Source organism: Falco naumanni, chromosome 4 (genome assembly GCF_017639655.2).
Source record: "Falco naumanni isolate bFalNau1 chromosome 4, bFalNau1.pat, whole genome shotgun sequence".
In the NCBI taxonomy this organism is placed as follows: Eukaryota; Metazoa; Chordata; class Aves; order Falconiformes; family Falconidae; genus Falco; species Falco naumanni.
The window spans coordinates 45093363-45118598 of NC_054057.1; the positions used below are offsets into that span (position 1 = coordinate 45093363).

Consider the following 25236-nt stretch of genomic DNA (forward strand, 5'->3'; position numbering starts at 1 on the left):
AGTAGGAAAATAAAAGCAGTGAAAAAATGAAAAAAAAAACATAAGGAAACATGGAGCAAATAAAACACTGAGAAAACAAGGAATATGATCAAATAAATGTAGTGTGGTAAGAAGGGAGAGGAAGTTACAACGAAAATCGTCATGGAACAGGCTTATGAAACAACAACAAAGCAGTACCAAGACATAAATGGGAAAAAAGAAATAGGAAACACAAGCACAATGGAAGCTTAGGAAGTAGGCGTTTTATTAATTTTAGAAAGATTTTGGTGTAGCCAATATGCTAAACTGTAACAATGCAAAACAGTATCACATAGGCTGTATTTTCATATCTATTTTACCTGAAATATATTGAGATTTCATTTTGGGGGTCTCACCTAAGTTATATTACTTAAGAAGCTCAAAACCAGTGCCACTCCAGGACCTTCCTCAACTCTTTGGAACAGTCCATCACCAGATTAAAATTTTTAGCTTTTGCTGACTATTTTTTTCAAACAAAATTTCCATCAAAGAATGTTACTTAAATGTTTCTCAGTCTAAAATTAGATCTAGCAGCATTCTTCTAGTTTCTTATGACAAGCAAGTTACATTATCCCTTAAGCCCTATTTCACTCTATTAAACACGAAATTGTGTTGTACAGTGATCTGCATTACAGTGACTGTATTCAAACACTCCTGAATTTTTAGTGAACAGCCCCACATAATCAATATTTATACTGTTTTGCAGGTTTTTATCTGAGAGTTTTGTAGATGGAACAATACATATATGTTCATGCTATAGGAAATTTAATTCTCTCATAACATCATCAGGCAACAGTATCTCTACCAAGGTAATGTGGAAAATGAAGAAGGACAGTCTTGCGGTGAAGGACAGAGCAAGAGTTTAAAAGATTCATTTCCACTTCTGTCTCATGTGACCTTGACTCAAATATCATCCAGCTTCAGGTTTCCTTAATTTTTCAGTGATAGCAGGAAGTTAATATTTGTAAGGACAAGAGACCTCTGAACAAAGATGCTAAGGTGCTAATTTAACCCTATAGATCTGGTTTATTTTTTGCTTTTAACTACCTGCAGGTGGACAATCAAGTTTCAAATATTAACACAGAAAAATACTGAGAAGAAAGGCAGAGTTAAGATGGTGCAGCAATTATAGAAAATCCTACTATACATTTATCCTAAATGTTTGGTGTTCAAATACAAGTGGTACAAAGCATTCATTCTTTTAGCCTGTTTAAATTCTTTTGTTGGCAGAACATGATCTTCAATTCACAAGACACTCATCTATGAATAAACTGGGTTACATCTTGTTTGAATGAACACCCTTTGGCTGCAGTTAAGTATTTCCTCTTGCTTGTACAATGCCAATCACATATGGTAAATCAAAATTGAAAGTAAAATGGTTTTAAGCCCTAGAAAAACTATATGATGATGGCTTTGCCACAGTAAGTATTTACATTTAGCATTAAATATACAGAACAAATGTATTTTCATGGAAAAAGACAGCTCTGAACAGCTCTGTCATATATGCTACATACATATACATATTTATATATAACTATACATACAGGGTATGGATATACACAAACACATATGCATGCACTGCACAAGTTAACAGAAGTTGCAGGCTACACTAGCATAAAATATAAAGTTACCAGTAATTTTCATACCAGAGACAACACATATATAACGTAAGAATAAACACAGTAACCACTGTGAAAGCAAAGTTATGCTGAAGGAATATAATGTCTTGGCCAATCACTGTAGTTTATAGTAAATGCAGAGCAGTAAGTTATTTTGTTGTTATTCAAAGAAATTTACTTTTTTTTCCTCCTCAAAAAAACCACACGTGATCACTGTTTTATCTACAATTCAAAGTAAACTATAAATGCAAGAATGACCATGCTTGTTGGCAATGACTATTACAGTCAGAGCATCCGTAGTCTTTGTATTCAAGTTAACAGTCTGGGAGCTGTTAAACAAATTCTTCCCTGTACTGAGTCTCATGTCACTGCTAATTAGCCAAGATGCAGTGACAGGAGAACTCAGAGCCAACTTTGGCTACAAAGTTGGACCCAAGCTAAGGTGACCACCTAAAGCCAGGAATATTAAGTATTATTGAGGGATACCAGTGAGCAGGTTTCTGTGGAGCTGGCAATCAGTGGTGGCTCACAAGCTCAGACACACCAAGGCTGACTGCATGCAGCCAGGCACCTCTGCTGTACCTCCCTCTGCGTCCCACAGAGCTGCCTCACACCCCACAGGAGGTATGCTGCACGTTTGCCATCCCAGCAGGTGAGGAGTTAGTCCTGCTCACGCAGTCTCATGCATCTCTGTTCCTTAACTTTCATTCCATTTTCCTATTTTCTTTTCTGCGCTGCTTTTTCTTATCATTTCCCCCCCCAGTATAATTTTCCCATAGTATTAACGCATAACACTGCCCTGTGCTGAAAAAGTCATTGCTGTTAAGTACCAAGAAAAATGCTAAAAATGCTTGAGAGGTTTGATATCCCTCCATCATTTCTGCACTATCCCAGAGCCTGGGAAGTAACATTATCAATCTTATCAGTGGGTCAGCACATCTAACAGCCACTTATCTCACGCTTTTAAAACATCAATTATTAATGTTTAATATATTGAGGTTTTCTACCAATAACAACAGCACAGGTCAGAGTTCCTATTAGTAATTTTTGCATTCACCATTTCAAAAACTTTAGGAAATCAAAGATGTTAGTGTTTGGTTTAAATGGAATCAAGAAATAATTGAACTATAGTGCAAAAAGTGACTATTGTAATGCTCTTCCATAATACTGTTAATTGTGTTAATCTAATAACTTCAAAGCCCATCCCCTGTGGGGTTTTGCCTAATGGGGTTTATGGGTAGCTTTGTCCATCTGTTCTTCCACTGCCCTTGTTGCAAAACTTTCTCCTCTTCTTCATCCTCAATACAAAATTTCACCTCCCTGCTTTTCCCTTTATTTGTTTATTCCTACTTTTTCTGCATCTTTCTCTCAATATAAAACCACCTCTTGTCAGCATAGGCTCCACCTATACTACCAGCTTCCTTCAGCCTTATTTTCAGATACCACCAAACTATGCACCTTCTCCATTTGCAAATGAAAGTGCTATTTCACTTACCTTCAATATCGAGCTTACACTGTTTTACCCCCTCCTCCAGTGTACACGTGACACGTTAAAGGTTTTTCACTTTGACTGGTGCAATGTGAGAATGATTCTGTTTTGTCTTTTAAGAAAATGGCTAAATGCTGGGAGAGGCGTGTGTATGGATCTCCCACAAAGCTAAAGTATTTACTTGTACTTATATTCACTTTACACATAGACACAATGAAACAGTTGACTTGGCTATTAAAGTCAAATTAAGAATTGGCATTTCCATTATAAACTGATTCTTTAATAGTTTAGAACTAGGTTGGATTTCTGTTTTTTTCAGTGCAAATGCTTCTTGCTGGAAAAGTTCTGTGGAAAGTATCCTCTACTCTCTTTCCTCAATATACGTATATGTACAAGCATCACCAAAAAAGCCCACTTCTATTTTGCTTCGAATTTTATGATATGTGTACAAATTAAAAACTACACAACATGCATTACTATGCTGAAAAGAGTAAAAAATTCAAAATGGGAAATAGAAAGGTTTCCCAAAAGTAATCCAATCTAGCTCCTTCCAGGTTTTGAAAACTCATTTAATTAGCAAAGCAAATCCTGATGGATATTAATATTACAGTAAATACAGTTACTGGCTATGTTTCAGAGAGCTCCTTTTCTAGACAAATACAACAGTCCTTCCCAGTTCCTGAACTGGCTTGAGAGGGGAAAAAATAAGTTGTAGGATACTTCTTGTATGTCATATAGTTTTGACTAATTTTTAAATTAATTTTCAAGCAGGACACTACCACCCTGGAAGCTCACCTAAGAAACCAGAGCTGACTCACATTTTCTGAGTATACAAGAAAATAGAATATTTCTCCTTGGTTCTCCCTATTAAAAACAACGGCATGTACCCAGGTTTCTTCATCATTACAAAACGTGGGATCTGTGGAATGAGTTGACTGAACAGAGCAGGCCAACATCCAGTGCTACTTACCATATCTCAAGAAAGCTTCCTAGTGCAACTCCCAGCCCTGTCAGGAAAGGGACTTTCATTAGCAGCTCTGTTGAAGTCAACAGGTTTTTCTCTTTGGGATGGTGTAAGAATATCAGCTGGCAAATTGCCCTTTCCCTCCAAACTACTAAGGAAATTCAGGTCATATGATTGGATGGGATCAACTGCAACAGCAAGCAACCTCTCAATATACAGCTACTTCAGAAAGATCTATAGAACATTTCCCTGCACAATTGCCCTTCCAAACATTGGAGAACCCTGTATCAAGCTGAAAGCCTACAGAATCAGATGTAATCAAGCATGAACAATTTCCCACCTCCTTACACGGGAACTTGTTAAGTACAACTTTAGAGGACAATAATCAGTGGGCCATACCCCACAAAACAGAAAAGGGCTCAAAAAAATCCAGTTTTTTGTTCTCTGTGTCACCCTTCCTTACATGTTTCCGATCCTGGCAGTATGCTATTTGTTCAGCTGAGCAACACATGATTTTCCACATCTCCCAGTTTTGGCAAGCTGATGGTTCAGCACAAATACAAATACAGCCTTCACATCTCACAGCTTCACTGCTGTGCTTGGGAACACGAACAAGCAGCCTAACTTTAGAAAGATCACAAGGGCACAGAGTTTCCCAGCTTATGTGGAATCTTCTTGAAAATCCAGGTAAGTGGAAGGTTTTCCTGAGAGCAACTCAAGCAACACCCTAGTCACAACACTTTTTCTATAGCTGAATTCTGGTCCTTAAAATGCCTCCTCTATAAAGGATCTGATTTCCCTCCCAGTGCTAAAAAAAAAATGTTTCATCTTTGAATGAAGGGATGAGCCTCTACTCAGAACAGCACTTCCCCTCTTCCCATGGAAATCTGGCAGATGTAGCAGCAGATTGTCCTAAGAAACGAGGAAGAGAGAAAATGACAAACCTACGTTAGTCTGCAGTCTTTTCTCCTTCAAGAGGCACCACTGCCTTCTAGATGGTATTTAGCTGGATCTTGCTTTGTTTAAAGCAAGTCTAAAAGAGAACAGTAATGGGCATACTGCTTGACCCTGAGGCTCTTTCATGTTTTAAAGGAAAGGGAAAAGCCCTTGTTTAAGCTAGTTAAGGCAAAGTCAGTGGAAACAGCAGAGGCAACAATAGTAGACATCATACTGTAGGTCTTCTTTGGGTTGTAATTTTGGCAGTTCCCAATCAAGTTCAGGCTGCCTATTTGGAAGGGTGAAATGCATCTTGCAAAACCTTTCACTTGAAGGTTACTAAAAAGATGCAGTCCATTACAAAAGGAATCATGCAGTGTTGCTGCAGCAGCTGATTTACCTCTTCAAAAGCACCAGTGCCACCTTAATTGAAGGCTCTTGTTGAAGGGTATTATCCAGATTCAAGAACAGTGGACAGACAGAAATAGCTATACCCTGGGATCAGACACTTTTCCAAAACTGGGGCAGAGCAACTTGACCTAGAACCTAGAAAAACAACAGATTTACTACAAGCTGGAGGAGCTTCTCTTTGTTTCTAAGATCTAAGTAAATTAGAAAAGTTATAGTGCAATCATTTAGTCTGTTATTATAATCACAAAGCTAATCAAGGGCTTTAGCATTAACAATAGCATTAGGGCACACAATCAAATAGTGAAATGGAATGAAAGATAGAAAATGCAGATTATTAGGAAAGTAACAGTAACTGTCAAACTTCAGAACACAAAAGCTATAGCAAGGAGTTAGGAAAATTGCAATAGAAACCTCGGTGTTTTTTGAAGTTAAAAGCATTTTGCACTTAGTGTGCCGGCATCCACTGTTTGCCATAGTATCCATACTTTTTGTTTTAATGTTAGAGAATGAAAGACGGTTGGGAATTTTAAACAACTTTCTGAGTATTTCTAGTTGAAGTCGCAAACACGTTTGTATTTGAGATTTAGATCCTACTGAAGCGTGATAGTTTCTCACATTGCACTCACTTTCTTATGAGTCTGTACAACTGAAAGAAATAACAGGTCAAGTAAAATATGCAATAATACTTAAAACAGATGTTGATGTAAATTCCAGTGGAAAGAAAATATTTGTTTCAATGTATGCACTTTGTTAGCTTATTTTTCTTATATTGTCCAACTACTGTATTTAAAAGCAGAGACTAAGAATGAATTTGTTTAGAAAACAGTAAGAAGTGGTACTGTGAAAGTCTGTCAAATAACTGAATGTTCTCACTTTTAAAAATTTGTGCTGCTTCATAGGACACAAACCCCCGCCAACTATATGGGGGAGAGAAGGGGAGACTATCTACCTTTTATCTCACTCTCAATATGAATTTCACTGTATTGATGCAGTCCAAATGATATAAATTCTTGAGCCAATTCTGTACTATTTCAACAGGACAAGAATGCTCTTCAACCTTTGAAATATTATATATCAAAACATCAACTGGTGCTTCAAAAACAAAGTCAGAGGGCTGGAAAAACTTGTTAGCTGCTTTTAAAGCTTCTGATTTCAGCTCTTACATTTATTTTCTTATTGATAAAATGTGATCAAGAAATTATCGTGCCCAAGAGAAATGCATCCTGTAGTCACAGGGCTGAAACAAACTGCTTTTTTATAAGGTTAGAGATCTGGAGTATGATTTCTGTTCCAGATTAACAGACTTACATGATTTTCTGTTGGAAATTTTCAGTGGCTGAATCTGTACTTCTGGTCTTCTTAGTGCAAATCTCCTATAAAATGGGAGGTGGTAGGAGAAAGACACAAACTCCTCAGTTTTCACTGCAAGTTTGGGATTAATAAACACTTAACATCATGAGACTATACTGCAAAATATCCAGAAAATTTTATAAGAAATTAACTTAAAACAATGCAATCTATTCACAATCTAAAAAAATTAAATCCTCAGCCTCAAATTTTTGTAAGCTCTCCAAAACCTGCTGCAGTTCTTATTCCTGCATAGTACATCAGTCTGAACAGAGATACTGATGTGCTGTTTTCCATATGTTTTTTCTTTCAAACTGGATCAGTGTTATCCTATCAGTTTTTGTCATTATTAATTGTAGCCAGACAAATAAGGAAACCCTAAGTATTATAGCAACAGGTTTACAAGTTCAGTTGTCTTGCTGCAAATGCAGGTTTATCATACCCATGCAATCTATAAGCATTACCTATGACAACTATGCTAACTTAACAACTCGGCAAAACGTGTCTATTCTTAATACAAAAAATAATGCAACCATGCTTCTCAGTAGCTCACCTCTCCTGGAAATGCTTTGAAGGGATCAAGCCTGCTCTGGGATTGGCATCACCTTCATGTTTGGCCTGCCACCAGGTTGCATCATCCTGGCTCATGATCTGAAGGATATCTCCTTTTCTGAAAGCAAGTCCAGCTTCTTTACAAGGAATTGCTTTATCCTCCTTAGGATCATAGTCAAATAGGGCTCTGATAAACATCTGAAACAAACCGTGTTTTATCTTTAGAATCAAAATAAAGGTAATCCAAAGGTATGCCCCTTTTCAGCTTTTACTATTCAAAACCATTGAACTAGATGTAAAGCAATAAATATTTACTGTTGTAAAACATCCTTATGGATATCTGACATTGGAAGTTCATAAGGGAATGTTAAATTCATTCCTTCTGCAATGACAATCCCAGTGTAGTAAAGGTTCTATGATCCAAGGCAGACAGGATTTTGCAGGTGAATAGTGTGCCCATATGGGAAACAGAAGATACTTTTGAACCAAGGTGCTATCAAGTGTCTTCTACCCAGTGTATGACGGAAGAAAAGGAGTACTTGGAAGCAAGCCAGGTCCTCGCAGAAGATGGAAGATTACCTATGTCAACTTCACAGCCGTAGAGTTAGGGCTTAAGAAACATGTTACAACCACTTGTAAATCCAGCATATGAGTACTGAAGCGTACAGTGCACTGCACATGGTTACATTAGAAAAAACGATCTGGAGGCATAAATCACATTCTTGGTTCTGTCATCCAAGCAAACAACATACATACTCAGTGTAACAGTTAATGCAATAGCTTCTGAAATCATCTTGCCTACCTTGCCTTCCTTCACTGGCATTTCTTCCTTCACACTAGGTATAATTTTAAATGTAATTGCTCCTTGAGACTGAGCCTGGTGAACATTTGAAAAGAAAATGCACTGAGAATTAAGCTGTAAATTTCAAAGAAATCTTAAAGGCAAAAGAAATTTAAACTAATTTTAAAATATTAAAATATAATTAATCTATACTCTCCCAAGCATGATCCGTGGAGTCTGACAGCCTCACCATATCAAACTTTGCATTGCAAAGGTTAAAACATCCACTTGAAATATTTGTTTCACTGGTGGGCAGAGATGTACTGTTAAAAACTGCAACCTGCATATTGCAGGGGTCCCCCTCCTGCACTGAAAGCAGAGGCAAATGCTACAGCTAAAATGTACGCAATATTAGAAGCAACTGCTGGACTCCTGGCACAGTTTGGACATCCCTGGAAAAATCCAACTAACATTTCATTAAAAAAAAAAAAAAAAAAAAAAAAAGGATAGAAAAATTCAAACAGGCTTGTGCCATATTTATCATATAAAACTATTGGGGGGGATTTATTCTTTTGGCAACTTTAAGAAACTAGAAAAGAAAAACATATTTGAATAGACTACGTGTACTAAATGGAAAAAAAGCCCTCACTATAAATCTTAAAACAAGTTAGCCATCATCAACCACCTCATCCATTCATCTTTCTCTATATCCCACTTAAAGTGTGTCTGGCTGCATTTTACTTATTAACCATAATATATTCCCACTGCCTCAGTGACATTTTGCTATTGAAGGAAGTGCTAATCAGCTGGAGCCTCTGCTACTATTGCATGCAGCCGACAAGTTTCATAAAACTAGCAGAGTGCAACAGACAGCCAACGATTTAAGCAAAATGGAAACAGGCCTGTCCACTACCAAGCGAGACATACTTCTGCTGGCATGTCTGTGATCCAAGAGCTCACTGTTTGACAAGCAGCAGCCAAGTTCTTATTTCACCAGCCGTAGGACTGGAATCAATAATTCTGTTACTTTTGAAACAAGCTCTAACTAGCTTTTGATGTTTATATTGTACCTCAAGGAGGTAAATGGGGAAATTGTTCACACCTTTTCCACTGCTATTGTGTTTCTAGAGATTTTTAGATATTAATTTTTTGCAGGAAAATATGTTTCTGTAGGGAACACAAAACCATAAAGCTAGTATGAATATCAAGCAGGCTAACGCTTGAAATGAATCATCTCAGTTATTGAACCAAAACTGTGAGACAGCCACTCAATTCGGCAAGACAGCAAGGAATTTACGTCTATAGAAACGCCTACACCATGAACACAAAGCGCTGTCATGACCCTCATTGGTTTCTTTGCTACAAAACTATTAACTACTTTCTGAAAAAGTCTAAATTACTTGATTTGCAATAGTACTCCGTAAGTGAGTGATAAAACTTAGAGATTGTGTAGTTCAGAGGAGTGCAAACATAATCACATATATGGCTATACACTGCAAATCCATATAAAATATAATGTTAATATACCAGTTATACAGTCTATCAAGTGCATGTATTATGAATTAATTTTCACATGGAGTTAACGGATTATTAATGAATACATTTAAAATAGTTTGAATTCAACAGATCATGGTGTGCCTTAAAAATTGCAGATTATGCACTGAGGTCTGCATCATTACGTGTCATATTTATAGCCATATGATTGTTACTAACTCTCTGCAAGTAATCTGTAATTGCATATACATGTAAAGCACGGAAGATCATTCTTTAAGAGAAAGGAAATAGCGATCTGGAAATGATAACACTGGAAGAAGAGGCATTATTGCAGAATGTATTTTTTTCTAAGAAATGCACCAGAAATCATAAGTCTAACTGCTTTTTCTAGACTCCCCTAAATTAATTTTCAAATTTTTTAGTATTTACCAAAATGTGTATTATTTCTTCAGGTTTTTTATCATCTACAGGAATCCCATTGACTTCCCTCAGTTCATCACCAACATGAATAAGACCTATAGAAGACAAAGAGGAGTTGTTAAACCGTAGCAATGTATTACACAAAAAAAGCCATTAACATTCAGCTTTTTCCCTCACGTTCATGTGCTTTAAGTTCTAACTTAAAAGCAGGACTATAAGGTGAACACAACAGCTACTGTCCTCACAGATAACTTTGAGATGGTCGGTTTACTCACCTCCCTTCCTTCCTTGCGAAAATTAGTACCATGTCTCTATGACTTTTCCAGACTTTTATGCAGATGTTTGAAAAATGTCTGTGCCAATTCTTTTTCTGCTCATACTACCTTCTTATTGCTACACAGCTGCAAGTACTGCAAAGATCACTTAGGCTGCGAGTGCTAATTTGTGGCACAAATGCTTGCTAATTTAACTATATATATCTAGATTTACTCCATTACCCCATCTAAGCGTGAAACACAGCTGTTCTAGAATCTCTTCAGGGAAAAGAGGCACTTTAGATTATAATTCAGGACCTCCTGCCTGAGTTCTTGCAGACTTTGAGCATCCCAAACTAAACAATGGCAGTCAAGTATGTGCTGGTATTTTGAGAATTACCAGCTGAAACTACAAATGGATGTCCTAATATAAAATAATGCAACCATCCTGAGTTCCTCCATCCGCAGGCTGTAACCTTGGCATATCCCACCATTTCTAAGTGGATTTCTTCAACTGGAAACAAACCATGCTATATCTAAAAAAAAAAAAAACCAACCTTGTATCTGCTAACTCCAAGATATCTGGTTGCAACTGAATTGGGGAAAAGATTCAGCATGAATACTTTCATCACTTTGGAAAACTGTCCAGACCCCAAATATTTTTGTTTGTGATAGTGATGTATTTCATTTCCACAAAATATGCCATTTTATCTCATCTTGTTCCGAGTTCTACAACTTTAATGACTAGGGCCAAGCAGCACCACCTTACCACTTCTGTCTGCAGCTCCTCCACGCATTATCCTGGCCACCACAATTGCACCAGTATGTTCATCCCTTTTAATAGTAGCTCCCTTGGGTAAAAAAAAACACCAACAGTTATTTGGTTAATCTCACCCTGAGTTTAATTCACTACAGTAAATAACGTTTGCTATGTAAAACTGCAAAAAGTTGACACTGTATCAACATGTGAATAAGCCAGAAATTATATTTGCTTATGAGAGGAATATACAACTATACTGCTCTACCACCATCCTCTTAGAATGTGACAACTTTTCCTATCAGAAGTAACTCATGCATTCTGTACATACACAGCTTTTTAAAAAAAGGACAAATGACTGAAAAAGTTTACTTTTCAACTTAAAGTTAACTGCAGCATACCTTACTTGAGTCTGCTGCTAAAACTGTACTAAACTACCACCGAAAATTGATAAATTGTTGCTCCTACATTACAACAGGCCACTACATACTATGGGTACAAAAAGGTTGTCTGTTTTTGATTGTTGCACTTTATGTTCAGAACTGCCTGTGGACCTGTGGATCATGATCTTGCTTTACGGTATAATCAGTAAACAAACAGGAATTTGAGAAATGCCCCTGCATGTCAGGACTCACCTGGAATACCCATGGGACAGCAGTGGAGAGGAGGGGAACATCTCCTGAGTTGGTCGCGACTGGTTTCATACATTACACAAACATAGTGCAAAGCGTTTTGGTAAAATGACATCATGTAGCTAAATTTCCAGCCAACAGCTGTCTAGTTGAGGAAAATGCCTTTGTAACTAGAACTGCAAGGGTGCACTGGAAAGAGCTACAAGGTGACGGGGCAGCAGCAGGCAGCAGCAACAAGCGAGAAAGGAAGGGATGCGGAGGCACCGAGCTGCTGCCCAGGCTGCGGTGCCAGCCCTCTCAGGCAGACGGGAAGGAGCGAGGAGGAAAGTGCTGGCCCTACTCTGGAAGACAATCCACCGAGTAACAAGGGGGATTTTAGCTATGTAAGTCAAACTGTATAATCACCTCCAAAAAGGTTATTTGATCCAGTATTTCTAAAAAACAACAGGAGCAAAGCACCTCCTGGCCAACAGCTTTTTACGTGCACGATTACCTTGCCAGGTTAATGTCATTAGTTACCTCTGATAGCTCTAACTTTGTAATCAACAGAGGTGTTTAGGACTCTGGCAGGTAAGTCAATTTTCTGAAAACTCGCATATTTTTACTTAGTAAATGAACAGTATTACTTCATCTCTAAGTACAAGACAGTGCTACATGCACTGCCATCACTGGTTAAAATTTCCTTCCATCAGAGAAGTGTTTTTCTTGAAGTAAGGTACATAAGTATTTTATAAAATTCCTTGAATAAATAAACTGTTTTTATAGCTACCTTTTAACATTTGTTTAGATTAAACATGAACATCATATTTATCACCACTTCAATTTTTAAGTGTTTCATTAACATAAAGCTGAAATATGTACAAATGAATATCAGGGGTGACATTTTACTAAAGTTAACAATTTTACTGACTGTAAATAAACTTGTTTCCCTTTCCCTCTACCTCTAAGATAGAAATACAAGACATGATTAAATAAAATGGGAGATTAATTTATATTTTTATATGCATGTTGCATTTATTGCAAATAGGGAAAAATTAAAGCACACTATTCTCTTTGGCTGAAACTTTAACAGTAGCCAGCACTCCACAGCAAAATTGATGTGCTGTATTTGTGCGTTTTATTTTACATCTTAAATTTATTAGTATGGATTCTATCATATGCAATGTAACTCTGCAATCTGCCAGCCTTATTCTCATGTATTATTTATAATATATCAGTAAGCATTTGTTTATATTACAGTTTTGAATTAGTCTGAAAGTTTCAAAAAGATAAAGACTTAGCTGCAGCTAATCGCACTTAAAAAACCTCACCGTTAGACTTCTGTGCAAGAAGAACTGCAATACCATTAGGAACGTATTAAAAAGATTAACCTCTCCAGCCTGTACTGTATCTCAATAGTAAGTTCTGACCTTGCAGCAACAGCTATTAATTTGAAATTTATTATTAATAACTGGAAAGTTACATCTGTTCTTCTAAAAAAAAAAAAAAAAAAAAAAAAAAAAAAAAAGCATCTTTTTTCTGAAAATATCAATCAAAAAGAAAAAATGCTCCATTAGGATGCTCGAGCTAAATATAAATACAGGACATTTCCAGTATGTTTTCCATATAAAAGAGAGGCTCTCCTAATTAATCAGGGAAAAAACCTTGCAGAGAAAGGCTTTATTATGCCTTTTACCTAGAAGTCAACACTACTAAATGCCACTGAATACAAAAGGCAAGTGATGACTGACAGCCTTCCCCTGTGATCACCCAGCTATCCCTGCCCAGTGCTGATGTCTGAGAATGGGTACTTCACCTTGGTTTTAGACAGACCCTAGAAAAAAGCTTGTGTGTGACTGAAGACCAAAGTATTGGCCCAGACAGCATCTTGGAGTAACAATAAGGCTCTTGTCCAAGTGGAATAGTCACTTCATGCTCTATGCGGTTATCGCTAATGGCACAAAATGAATTTTCCTAGCAAATATTAGTGGATTTGGAAGATGCCCCAGTAAAGACAACAGGTAAATTGGAATCTTCAAACAAAGCACAAAATCAAGTTGGAGTCTACAGGGAAATTATTTAACCCAAGTTAGCTCACTCTCAATAACCCCTCCATGGCAAGCTCAAAGTGAATGGGCAGGCCCGTGAAAAGCACTTCTGAGTTTATGTATTTTTCCTGTGCCCATAGTACAGAAAGAAATAAAGGGGTTCCTTAAATTCCCCTTCCCTCCCAATTTAGAACACTTAAGAAGAAATCATCAAACACAAGCTGATTTCTTTCTGAAAACCCGAAAAGTTGATCTTCTGAAAAAGCAGCTTCTCTTGTACTGCTGCCAGCGCTGCTTAAACTATGAGGTATATATAATCTGGCAAGAATTTCTCCTTATGAGATGTTCAGCTCCAGTACTTTCAGTTACACGTGCAGTGCAGCTCCTCATTTAGAGCTTTAAAAATGGAAGAAGGTTAGACTGGACCTTGAGAGCTGGAAAATATTTTCAGTGTTGTGAGCCAAAAGTGTAAGTTACCCTAAATGAGACATATACAGATGTAATAGCATAGCTCAGTTTAAAATACTTTTAAAGGGAAAAATAAGGAGTTTGGGAGCCATATGGTGATCAGACTGAGAAAATGTTTAAAGGTATACCATGCAGAAGCACTAAAAATAATACAAGCTCCTTCAGCAAGGCTCTGTCACTGTTTTTTGGGTTGTTCTTTTTTTCTTTTCATTTTTAATGTAGCAACACTGATTGGTGAGCATCACTCAGGGTTTCACAGATGTGAGCTTTATTAGTTCATCCATTTATCTGCTGGGTCCAGAATATAAACATTATAAGCCTTTAATTTTAAAGAAAGAAAGACCAGCCTGTAAAATAAATTACTAATAAGAGAGTTCGATAAATCAGTAATATTTTTGCATACCTTTCTGTTAAACAAAAGCACATGCAGATATTGAATGCAAATAAGTACTTCAATAAGCCTTATTTTAATTCATTCTCTATTGAAAATACGAATACCAGTTATCTGTCACAGAGTGAAAAGTTATTTAAAGGTTGATGCCCGCTTACATCAGACTATGCACACTAAAGCTGTCCCTGCACTCAAATTAATCCCACATATAAAATAGTTGGGTTCATTCACTAATAAGAACTAACCTGTGGGGACTCAGAGTAAGAGGCGAGTCAGTGTTGCAGAATCTGCATGGGCAGGACATGTATACAACTCTCAAATCACCACAATTAATTTCACCCAAGTTCAGCTACGGAAATCAGGTATCTTGTTCAAACTAGGATCCTCTATATAGGTAATGAAATCCTCCTATAGGTAATGAAAAGAAATGGGCAGCTCTGGAGAAAGAATCATCCTTTCATTAAGGCAGGCATCTTAAGACAGCACAGTTCATTCTCTGGAGCTGCCTATTTTTCTCTTGGCTATAGATACAGCACAGATTAGTTTTCAAATGGCTAAATTTACGTGAAATGAATCTGTGTGACAAAGCAGCAACCATCTTAACATGAAGCAGCATCCTGTTAAGAGTAACTGCACGACTACGTAACTGTAACAAACCTGGAATATCATTTGGGAGCTGGAAGTAGTGACAGGCCAGGAACTGAACTTCTGGTAGTGTGGTTGTACATCCTGGATATCAGAAATGCTAACCAGGAACATGGCAGTGGCTGAAAAGGCCCTGGAGAGGTAGGCGTAAGTAAAAACCCTCCAAGCTATCTGATAAAAAGCCTAAGTGTAGCCAGGTAAATTTTGGACTGTCTCTGAAAAGAGATGTTTCTACTCCTCTTTATGTAAGGTTCAGGGATGTTTTAAATTACTTTGTTCAGATAAAACCTCCTCACACAATTTCACCTTGCTTGAGCAAGACACTGCTAGAATGGCACTTACTAATAGAGCATTTAGGGGAGGCGGGGAGAAAACCCAAAACCCAACAAACCCCACCTGTGGAAGGATTAACAAAAAGTTTAAATCATCTCTCCCAAAAACTGGAGGAAAGTTCAGCACTGACTTCTGAACTTATGAAATCTGCCAACAGAACATCCCACAAACCATGTGCTTCCCTCTTTTTGGAGATGATTCCTCCTGGGAACTCAGGCTTCGTTAATATGTGATTAACACCAGCTCAAGAACACCAGTGAGGTACTTAACTCTGAGAAAAGCAAGAACAAGTACAAGAGGAAATGTGGTACAGTTTTATATAAAAAATGTCACTAGATATATTTCAAAGAAGTTAAGAGTGCCTAATTTGTCTCACAGAGGCTACTGTTGAAAGTCATCCAAAGGAGATCTCCAATTCAAGGAACATCCAGGGCGTGCAACCGATGTTAAGCTTACTGCTTTGCAGAAGAACAGTCTCTACTCTTTGTGTACAAAGAGAATGAGAATGTATCCGAGGTGAAAGAAACATTCAAAGAGCTCAGTATCTTTTAGTCAAGAAACCAGACACTATCCACCCCAGAAAAAATTCTGTATGGTACCGCCAATCTCAAGCTTAGGAGAAGAATCCTGATACAACGATGCAAGTGCAAGTCAGACTTTTTGACTGCAGAATAGTGAATAGACAAACTGAACAAGTAGAGACTACTTTGATCTGTACTTAGAATATCCAAGACGTTAGAACAAGCTCTGAAGGAAAAGCCAGCATAAAAAGACATGAAAATAAATAGAAAATGACATTTTAAATAGTTTAGTAAACATAGATCATGGCATATCCTTTCTTTAGTAAAATAACTTCAGGAAGCATAAACACAGTAGATCTAATATATCTAGTATAAACCTGTCTTTATTCTGCTGTGCCATATTTTGGTAAGACCTTATCTGAATTACTATCCATGTTCCTTCTCACTGCTACCTAAGTGGGGGGAAATCTAGAGAAGGCAAAGACACAAATAATAGGTTTATTATGTATTGTGGTGATAGTGTCATAATAAGCCAGTATAAATCTGCCACAAAGAAATTAATGTTTGATGCTAACATTCAGAATGTTAAGATGGATTGAAGGTGGGTTATGGACAGGAGAACGACGCTATACACTATTCATCAAGGTCTTCCTGGAGAACAAGAAACATGCAAAACAGAACCCACTATAAGTTCTTCTCCAACAAAAATAAAACATCAAGATAGGCTGGGGATTTAAAAAGACCACAAATACTCTTTTACCATGCAGATACGGTACAATCTTAGAAATGTTGGTTAAAGAACAGCTTTTGGAAGTCATTCAGACCAATCTCCTGCTCAGAGCAGGGCTACTGCCAATGCCAGACCAGGTCAGCCATTGCTTTATGGAACAGGCTGGAGATTCCACACGTCCAGTTACTTTGCCCCAGTTCTGGACTTCCCACCTAATGAAATACTTCTGTTAATTCTCAGCCTAAACCTCCCGAGGCTGCAACTTGTGGCCATTGCTCTATGTTTTAGCGTCTTTCACTGCTGAGAAGAGTCTGACTCTACTGTCCTTGAGAGCTCCCCACTCTCAAGTAGTTGTAGGCTGCAACTAGCATCTGCCCTTTGCCTCTTCTTGCTAATGGGTCTATCACAGATTCCATTGTAAGGCTGTTTTTGCCTTGGTAAATAAACTAAGCAGTCTTAGAACTGAAAAACTGAATTCTCTCACATTTTTGTGTTTTCTATGGCTGCCATCCTGTCTAGTAGAAGAAAGCTCTAAAAAAATCCTTTCTGTTACCTCCCTAGCACAAGACATGCTAAGTGTGGATGCACGTCCTAAGGGATTGTACTGCGTTTGGCTGGGATAGGGTTAATTTTCTTCATGACAGCTCATATGGGACTATATTTTAGATTCATGGTGAAAACAGTGTTAATAACACAGGGATGTTTTTGTTATTGCTGAGCAGGGCTTGCGCAGCCCCAAGGGCTTTTCTGCCTCTCACCCCCCACCAGCGAGCGGGCTGGGGGGGCACACGGGGCTGGGAGGGGGCACAGCCGGGACAGCTGACCCCAACTGACCGGAGGGACATTCCGTACCATCTGATGTCATGCTCAGCAATAAAACTGGGGGAAGGAAGAGAGGGGGTATGTTTGGACGATAGCATTTGTCTTCCCAAGTAACCATTAGGCGTGCTGCAGCCCGGCTTTCCTGGGGATGGCTGAGCACCTGCCTGCCCACGGGAAGCAGTGAATGAATCCCTTGTTTTGCTTTGCTTCCATGTGTGGCTTTGGCTTTACCTATTAAACCATCTTGATACCAATCCACGACTTTTATCACTTTCATCCTTCTGATTCTCTTCCCCATCCCACCAGGGAAAGTGAGTGAACAGCTGCATGGGACTGAGCGCCAGCCAGGGTTAAACCACAGCAGGCACACTGGTATCTTGAAGAGTTTATTATCCCGCCGGAGTGAATGAGCAAGAGTGGAATTTGAGGAACAGTCCAAGGATAACCTTTGGCTTAGGCAATTCTGTGTGTCCCTTTCAGAAGGATTAAAATTTCAAAAACCTGTGTACGTACCATGGAAGTTTTCAAAAAATCTCTGGTTTGTTTTCAGAGTTGCTATTTATCCAATCCATTTTGAGGTACTTCTAACTGACAGTATTTAACTCACAAAAGTCTTAGTAGAAAATCATGTTTGAAACATGAAACTACGTAAATTAAGATTTTTATTAAGATTTTTCTGACAAATTCAAGAAAAAACAAGGGTTTTATCATTAACACTAAAAATAAGCTTCCCAATTAGAACTGATTTCACACTGTATGTTCAAATTTCTCCATATCTTTCAGAATTAATAGTCTGATATTATATCCTAAAGCAAGTTTGTTTACTCTCTCAAATAATTTCTTTGATAAAAAACCCTCAGGAAATCTTAAAGTTGTGATTCAACTATTTGGGGGAAAAAAGAAGTTTAATATGTTAAAGCAAAGTAAAAGCTTTCCATATGGTCAAACTTTTAATTATGCCCATGGGCATCTACAGCCAGTCAATACCAAAACTTATTTCTTGTTTATTGATGCCAGAAATCCATCAAGAATAAGAGTGATAGCAAGATAACTACTATAGGACAAGCTACCCCCGTATGTCTAACAGAGGCATCACTCTCCCACTGTCATCTCAAGTACAAAATCATGCTTTCTCAAAGTAACTTTGCAGATCTTTCTTCAGGATTGCTATCCATTAAAACAAATATCCAGTATAATATAAAACAAAGCTCTTACTGGTTTGCAGAAGTAAAAAAAATAGTTAAATTTTATACAAGATGACTCCCACTCTACAGCAAATAAAAATAACCAAATCAGTAAAGCATTTTAATATTCTTGTAATACAACCTAGGTTTAGTCCTTTCATTTTTCCAGATATCCCTATGAAGATATTAACTTTCTAGTATTCATAATCCAAAGTACAACAACAGACATCTTAAATTTGCCCAGATTTCAATTCAAGTATTTTAAAATATGTTTTTATGCTTCCTTTTCAGTGTATCAAAAGGTCACATTTTTTTAGATGAATGCTAACAGGCACAGTTCACAACAAAGGTCAGGACTTCTTTGGGGATTCGTTCTCCCTCTCTCATTTTAAAACAAGTTCATGATTTGAATTCAAGATAAAAGATGAATATATTATTTAGATAAATGCTCAGCCTGGCCCACATATATAATGCTCAAACACCATGAATGACCAGATTCTTATTATTCATGTCATATGCTCTACTAATAGTGACTGCAAATGGAAGTCACAAGTGTGTTGTTGAATGTTATGAATATGTAAAAATGTCCATCTATTCACATTTCAAGTTAACATCACCCATTCAAATCTGAACACTCCCCACTCTGCACACAAACTCAAAACCCCAAAACAGAAGATGGAGTTACTTACCAATGGTTCCCTGTTTTTGACAAGCCTGATTATTTTAACTGAATCTTCTTCCTCATCGATATCATCAGGCATGGGGGGCAAGACAGGATCATAGTTCTTTTGAGCAACAGTATCATGTACAGACAGCAAAGCCTGGAAAGATTAATAGTGAGTATATTATCTGGCATCTCAAAAGTTCATGAAAGACAAAGCAGAGCATATTATTTATAGCCTGACCCTACTAGCGTGATGCATGTAGATTGAATATCATTCTTGTTTGCAATTTTAACACGTCAGACTGATGAAACTCCTCCATAAAGTATGCATTTTCATATACACAATGTATTCATCTAGCAAATTGTGGATACAGAACAATGTCTTCAGACACATGAACATATTAAGTGCTTTGCACATCAGCTTGAAATTACAAGAAATTTGAACAGGAAAAAAACTAAGTCTCCTAAAGAACATAATTCTATTTGTCCTAGATAAACAGTTTCTTCGATACAGTAAGCAGTCCTATGAAACATATAAGCAAAACAAGTATCTTCCAGTACTTCTGTTCAAGCATGAGATGCGTAACATTAAGCTGTTGCCCAACCATTCCTTTCAGAGGATCTCTGGAAGCTTACCTGGTAACTGGATCCCTTTCATACCAGCTCCCTTTCATATGAGCTCAAATTAAGTTAGGAATTTTTAATTTATTGTGGAATTCATGACAGAGATTGAGGAGCATATTGCTGAAATTATTTAGTTCAGGCAGGTGCTTATCAACCACCTGTTGCATGGCCTTGCCTCCTTTCTCTGTTGCTTCACCAGTTCATGCACAGCTTGAACAAGAGAATTTTCAAAAAAAAAAGCCTCAAAGAGGTGGACAAAAGGTTCAGTTCTGAAAATAAAATAATTTATGAACTTGCAGAAATTTAAAAAGACCTTAATTCAAATATTTTTAAGATTCAAGACTCAAAATTCAGTGGAAGTTAGAAAGCTCATTCTAAGGCTCTAAAAAAAATCTCAGCTATAATCTAAAATGCACAGTTCTTTTGGGATACAGAACTCTTAAATTTCTTTATTTTGAAAGTCCTCATTATTTGTAGTAGCTTTTAAACTGGGGGAAAATGGTTAAGTAATGTTTTATTTTCATAGCAAACCCTATGAATTATAGCAGGAATAAGAGCAACAGCTATATGTATCATTCTATTGACTGTTTTCAGTTGCTTCTCATTTCACGTAGTTGCTCCTAAATACTTGGAATATTTTAAATTTTGGCGTGATATTTTTCCCCAAAGATTCAATGTTACAGAAGTTATAGTCTGAATAGCAGAAATACATGAAGTATAAATTGATAGCCTCTGCAATAAAAATACAGCATTTTGGAAAACATTGAGATGTTTAAGATAAAGCACAACACACCAACCTTGTAAGCACCATGAAAATATCATACCAATGACTGTAATAATGAATCTATTATAATAATGCTTAAGAAGAAACTCCTTAATGCAGAACAGAAAATGGCGACATTTTTCTGATGTCAGTTTACTTGCTACTTAATAAAAGACAGATAATACTAGACTGAGTATACGAATTACCAGAAACTGTATGTTCTCAGGGATAACACAAACGTTCTGAAAAGCACGGCACTTCCATTATGCTATCCCAGGAATTTTTTTCCTGAATGGAGGAGACTGTAGCAACAGAAAACAATTTCCAGGCAATGCTACAACCTATCATGTCAAAAGCAGAAGGCAAAAAGCGTATGGTAATCTTAAAATTCTGAAGTTTAAATTCGAAATCAGGTCTTCAACAAAATAAACCCAGAGGAAGTTCATGCCTGCTTCATGAGAATTTGCTATTGTCTTACTAATTTCTATGCATATTGTACAATTTGATAAAAACATGGCAACATACTCTAGTTATTTCTGGGTTTCTTCCCAAGACACAATTATGAATTTGTACTACTTATCGTCAGAAATTACCAGCTCCCTCCCACCACAGATTAGTTTTACTTTAGATCTGAGCTAAAAACCTCAGTCTAGCAATTATTCCTCCACATTCCTCCTGGAAATGTGTATTATGAAGCATTACATATGTAAAAGCCATGCAATCACATGCAGTCCTTTAAAGATGTATGTGAAATATCAAAGATACACTAAAACAAAAGTAGTGTTTGCTTTTACTTCAGGCTACTTACAGTTAAGACTTCTGAAACTAGTCTTCTGCAATTACGTTTTTCCACATAAAGCTTGGGCTCATTCATGGACTGGTTCATTTTAATGAGGTTCTATATTGCAGTTTAAAAACACTCAGGCAGATAGAAAAAACAGATGAAAATAATCTAAAGCACCACTTCCAGAGTAAAAGGCAGCAACGTAAAACATATTCAAAAGAACCTACCCTTGACAATGAAACTTGCAAAACAGATTCCGTCCACTACTACACTGAATTATGCCACCAGTGTTAATAAGATACTTCCCTGCTCTGACTGCCAGACCAGGCTCCTGGACACCACATGCAAAAAAACCGATGCAGCCCAAGTATTAAGAACCAATGCCAATCAGTGTCTAGTAGTCATCATGCTTTTCTTCACTCACAACTGGAACTTATCAACCACTTCCCTCCTCCTCCCCAAAACCATATTAAACCACAATGTACTACAGTTTTCAATATATCTTTTCCTCAGACTCTGGTGCTACTTTCTCTCAGTGCAAAGATGCATATTTTAGATAAAAGTATGAATGCCAGAAATTGTGTCTTTTCTCAGTCAAGCTTCCAGAAGAGCTTCTGCCATCACAAACTTGCTAATGCTATACACTGAACATGCTAAGATTTATTTCCTGATTGCCTTCCATCATTGCTTCTTCTAGCACATGACTATCCACTGTAGTTGCTCTTGAAATAGTCAGCAGCATGGACATTGGGTAATGATTGAACTGCAAACAAAATCATAAAGCCATTTTGATTTCATTTAATGTATTCAAATAGAAGTGGCCAGGGCCTATCCTCAAAACAACTTCCGTATGCTCTGAACACATGAAGAAATGACCATATTCACAAAGTAAAGGGACATTTCTTCAGCAGCCTCTTTGTATCATGCAGTTAATACAATGTACCCTTAGTTCAAAAAAACCCTATGCATCAGACTAGACTTTTATAGAAAAGGCTGGGACTTTTTTAAAAGCAAACAAATTACAAGTGCCAAGAAATGAAACTTGGATCCTATGATGAACAAGATTTACCCAGAATAATTGTGCAGTAAATGCACAAGGCAATGTAAAGGCAATAACGTTCTCTTTTTGTACATAAGAAGGAAACAACTTACTTCCATGATACTAATTTTTACCTATCACAAGAAACTGTGAAAAATACAGATGAAACTGGGGTTTTTCAATGTTCTGGGTTTGTTTTCAAATACACAGCTCTTCAGAGCTATGCACGCATGGTCCAAGATTTGGGTCATGTATATTTAAGCACCTCTGGAGAAAAAGATTTTATTTCAGCTCTAAGTTCTATGCTTATGATTCACTAATGTAAACACGGTCCATATTTAGAACTTGAAAGAAGGTATAATTCAAACTCCTGCACTACCTAAATATAAATATTGATGTTCAGCTAAATTCTTAGACATGATCTAGTTGGAAATGAATACTTTCATCAGACCTCTGAAAAGTCTAATAACTACTGCTCTATTTTTCATACTACAGCTATCGCTGATCATTTCACAGTTTATAAATTGAAATTGTACACTATCAAATTACACAAAGAAAATCTGACATTGGAAACATTCAAAGTTCTTTTTCTTAACAGTTCTGAAACTTTAAATGTTTATTTAAATTGAGAATGTTATTAATGAAAACAGTTCTATATTTTGAAATACGTGTATCATGTAACTACACTGACTACATTTTTGCTCCTCTAAAACAATGACAAATTTTGTATTATTTTGTCCTTCTGTTTATATTCTGAGATCTGTAAGAGTACAAATACCCCAAGTAGCCACTGACTCATGAACAGCGTTCCTTATGCTTTAAAATTTTCATTATTAAAAAATAATAATTATATAGATATATATGTAATTTTAAGCTTTACTTTTCAGAAATAGTTTGCATTTACTACTCTAGAAAAACATTTTAGAAAACGGTAAATTAAATAAAGATGCAAGACAGAACGGACAAAGAAACAAAAGCAGCCTCTTCATGGTATTTGGAAAAAAAAAGAAAAATTAATAGTCAAGATTATCAACATAAAATGTGCAGGGACTCAACCATTATGAAAGCCAACAGCTGCAGCAGACTGTGACACTGCCAACCCAGCTGCCGGTTACCTTGTCTATGGAGTAGATTACTGCCCTGGCAGCAAACCCAGCAAAATGGAACAAAACGGTCCATGATTTTGCTGTCATTAGCACCAGCCACCCTCCCTGGCAGTTCAGCTTGAACTCTACCAGGTAAGCCAGAGACATTTGCCCATCTCTGTGCTTTGCTTTGGTGACGTAAATTCCACTGAGGCTGGACAGAGGAGTTACACTGGAGGAGCAAAGTAACTTCATCGGCAACCACAGCAACGTGTCCCGGAAATCACCTGGCAGAGCTCATCCCCCCAAGACCTCCTGCCGCCTTATGTTTTCCTTTGTGATAAGGTTACAGAAGAAATACAAAGGGACAAGATGAAAATGTTTGTGGAGAAAGTTATTCAAGACTGGAAAGACTGATTTATGAGTAACTTGCATAAAGTTAAAATCAAGCGAGTGAAGTCATCCAGCGAAAGAAAGCTGAAAGAGCTGGGAGGAGACTGAACCCACTGAAGGAAAGCTGTCAAGAGCATCAGAACAGAAGGAAAAGCATAGGAGTCATAGCAGCCACACATGGGCAAGAATTTAGACAGCAGGAGAATAAAACTAGCAGAAAGTTGAAGCATAATGGTGATGGTATACAGGCTCTAGGCACAGAAAAACAATTTAACTTGAGAACAGTTTGAAGAAAGGGATAAAAATACAAGGTTCAGAATCAAGCTATGCTTTTAAAAAACAATTGGTAAGCAGCACAAAATTAAGCTGGAAAAAGCAGGATAATTTAGGTGAGGAGGGGCAGGAACAACCTTTCTTATTCTACAGGAGAATTAGTCTTCAAACCTGCTATCTTGAATACGTGAACTAATTTTTACATTGAGGTACCGATGAATTCCATCCCATTAATTCCACTCTCCAGCAAATGGATGGTAAAACAGCCATCAGAAAAGGGCAGCACATGGCAATGTCTTAACTACCACCACTGTCTGCTCAGGGAGTATGTACAACCCTAATGATGAGGCAAGATAAGGGTTAAAAAGATAACAAGAGGGCAGGTGAGAACAAGTACCTCAACTCACATTAGCTGAATTCTGCTTAGCTAAAGCATTAAGTATAATCTAGAAGGAGAAGCAAGCAATAAAACTATAGGCAGGAGAAACTTGGTAGTGCTGCTGAAGTGGCTGGGATAACAGCAAACTATTTGTCTTTTTTGCAGTAGAACAAGTGAGTGAGTACACAAGCTATAGTAACCACTTATCGGACAGAAAAGTAGTATTATTCCTTCTGATGATGCAATAACTTAATCACTTTCTTACAGAAATCTGAGATTTTCTGTTCTAAACAAAATTCTTAAGTTAAAATACATACAGCATATAACATTAAAAACATCAGTTAACTTCCAAAGAAATGAACATGTTTTATTTCTGCTACTGAAGATCATTTACACCATTCAACTGACATTGACAAAGAAGCATTTAACAGTGATGG

General features: G+C 37.2%; 1 protein-coding gene across 5 annotated transcripts in view; it reads right to left on the reverse strand.

Annotated features, from left to right (window-relative positions):
• MPP7 (membrane palmitoylated protein 7) overlaps positions 1 to 25236 on the reverse strand; it is a 157603-nt gene that overhangs the window by 28331 nt on the left and 104036 nt on the right. For 4 of the 5 annotated variants that reach the window (XM_040591416.1, XM_040591417.1, XM_040591415.1 and 1 more), the window contains 6 exons: positions 19485 to 19616; positions 11055 to 11136; positions 10041 to 10126; positions 8139 to 8213; positions 7338 to 7534; positions 6746 to 6810 (listed from right to left, as the gene is read on the reverse strand). In XM_040591416.1, coding sequence (XP_040447350.1) covers positions 6746 to 6810; positions 7338 to 7534; positions 8139 to 8213; positions 10041 to 10126; positions 11055 to 11136; positions 19485 to 19616 — 637 coding nt within the window. Of the gene's footprint in view, positions 1 to 6745; positions 6811 to 7337; positions 7535 to 8138; positions 8214 to 10040; positions 10127 to 11054; positions 11137 to 19484; positions 19617 to 21654; positions 21760 to 25236 lie in introns of those variants that run through there. The other variant, XM_040591419.1, reaches the window with a different exon arrangement.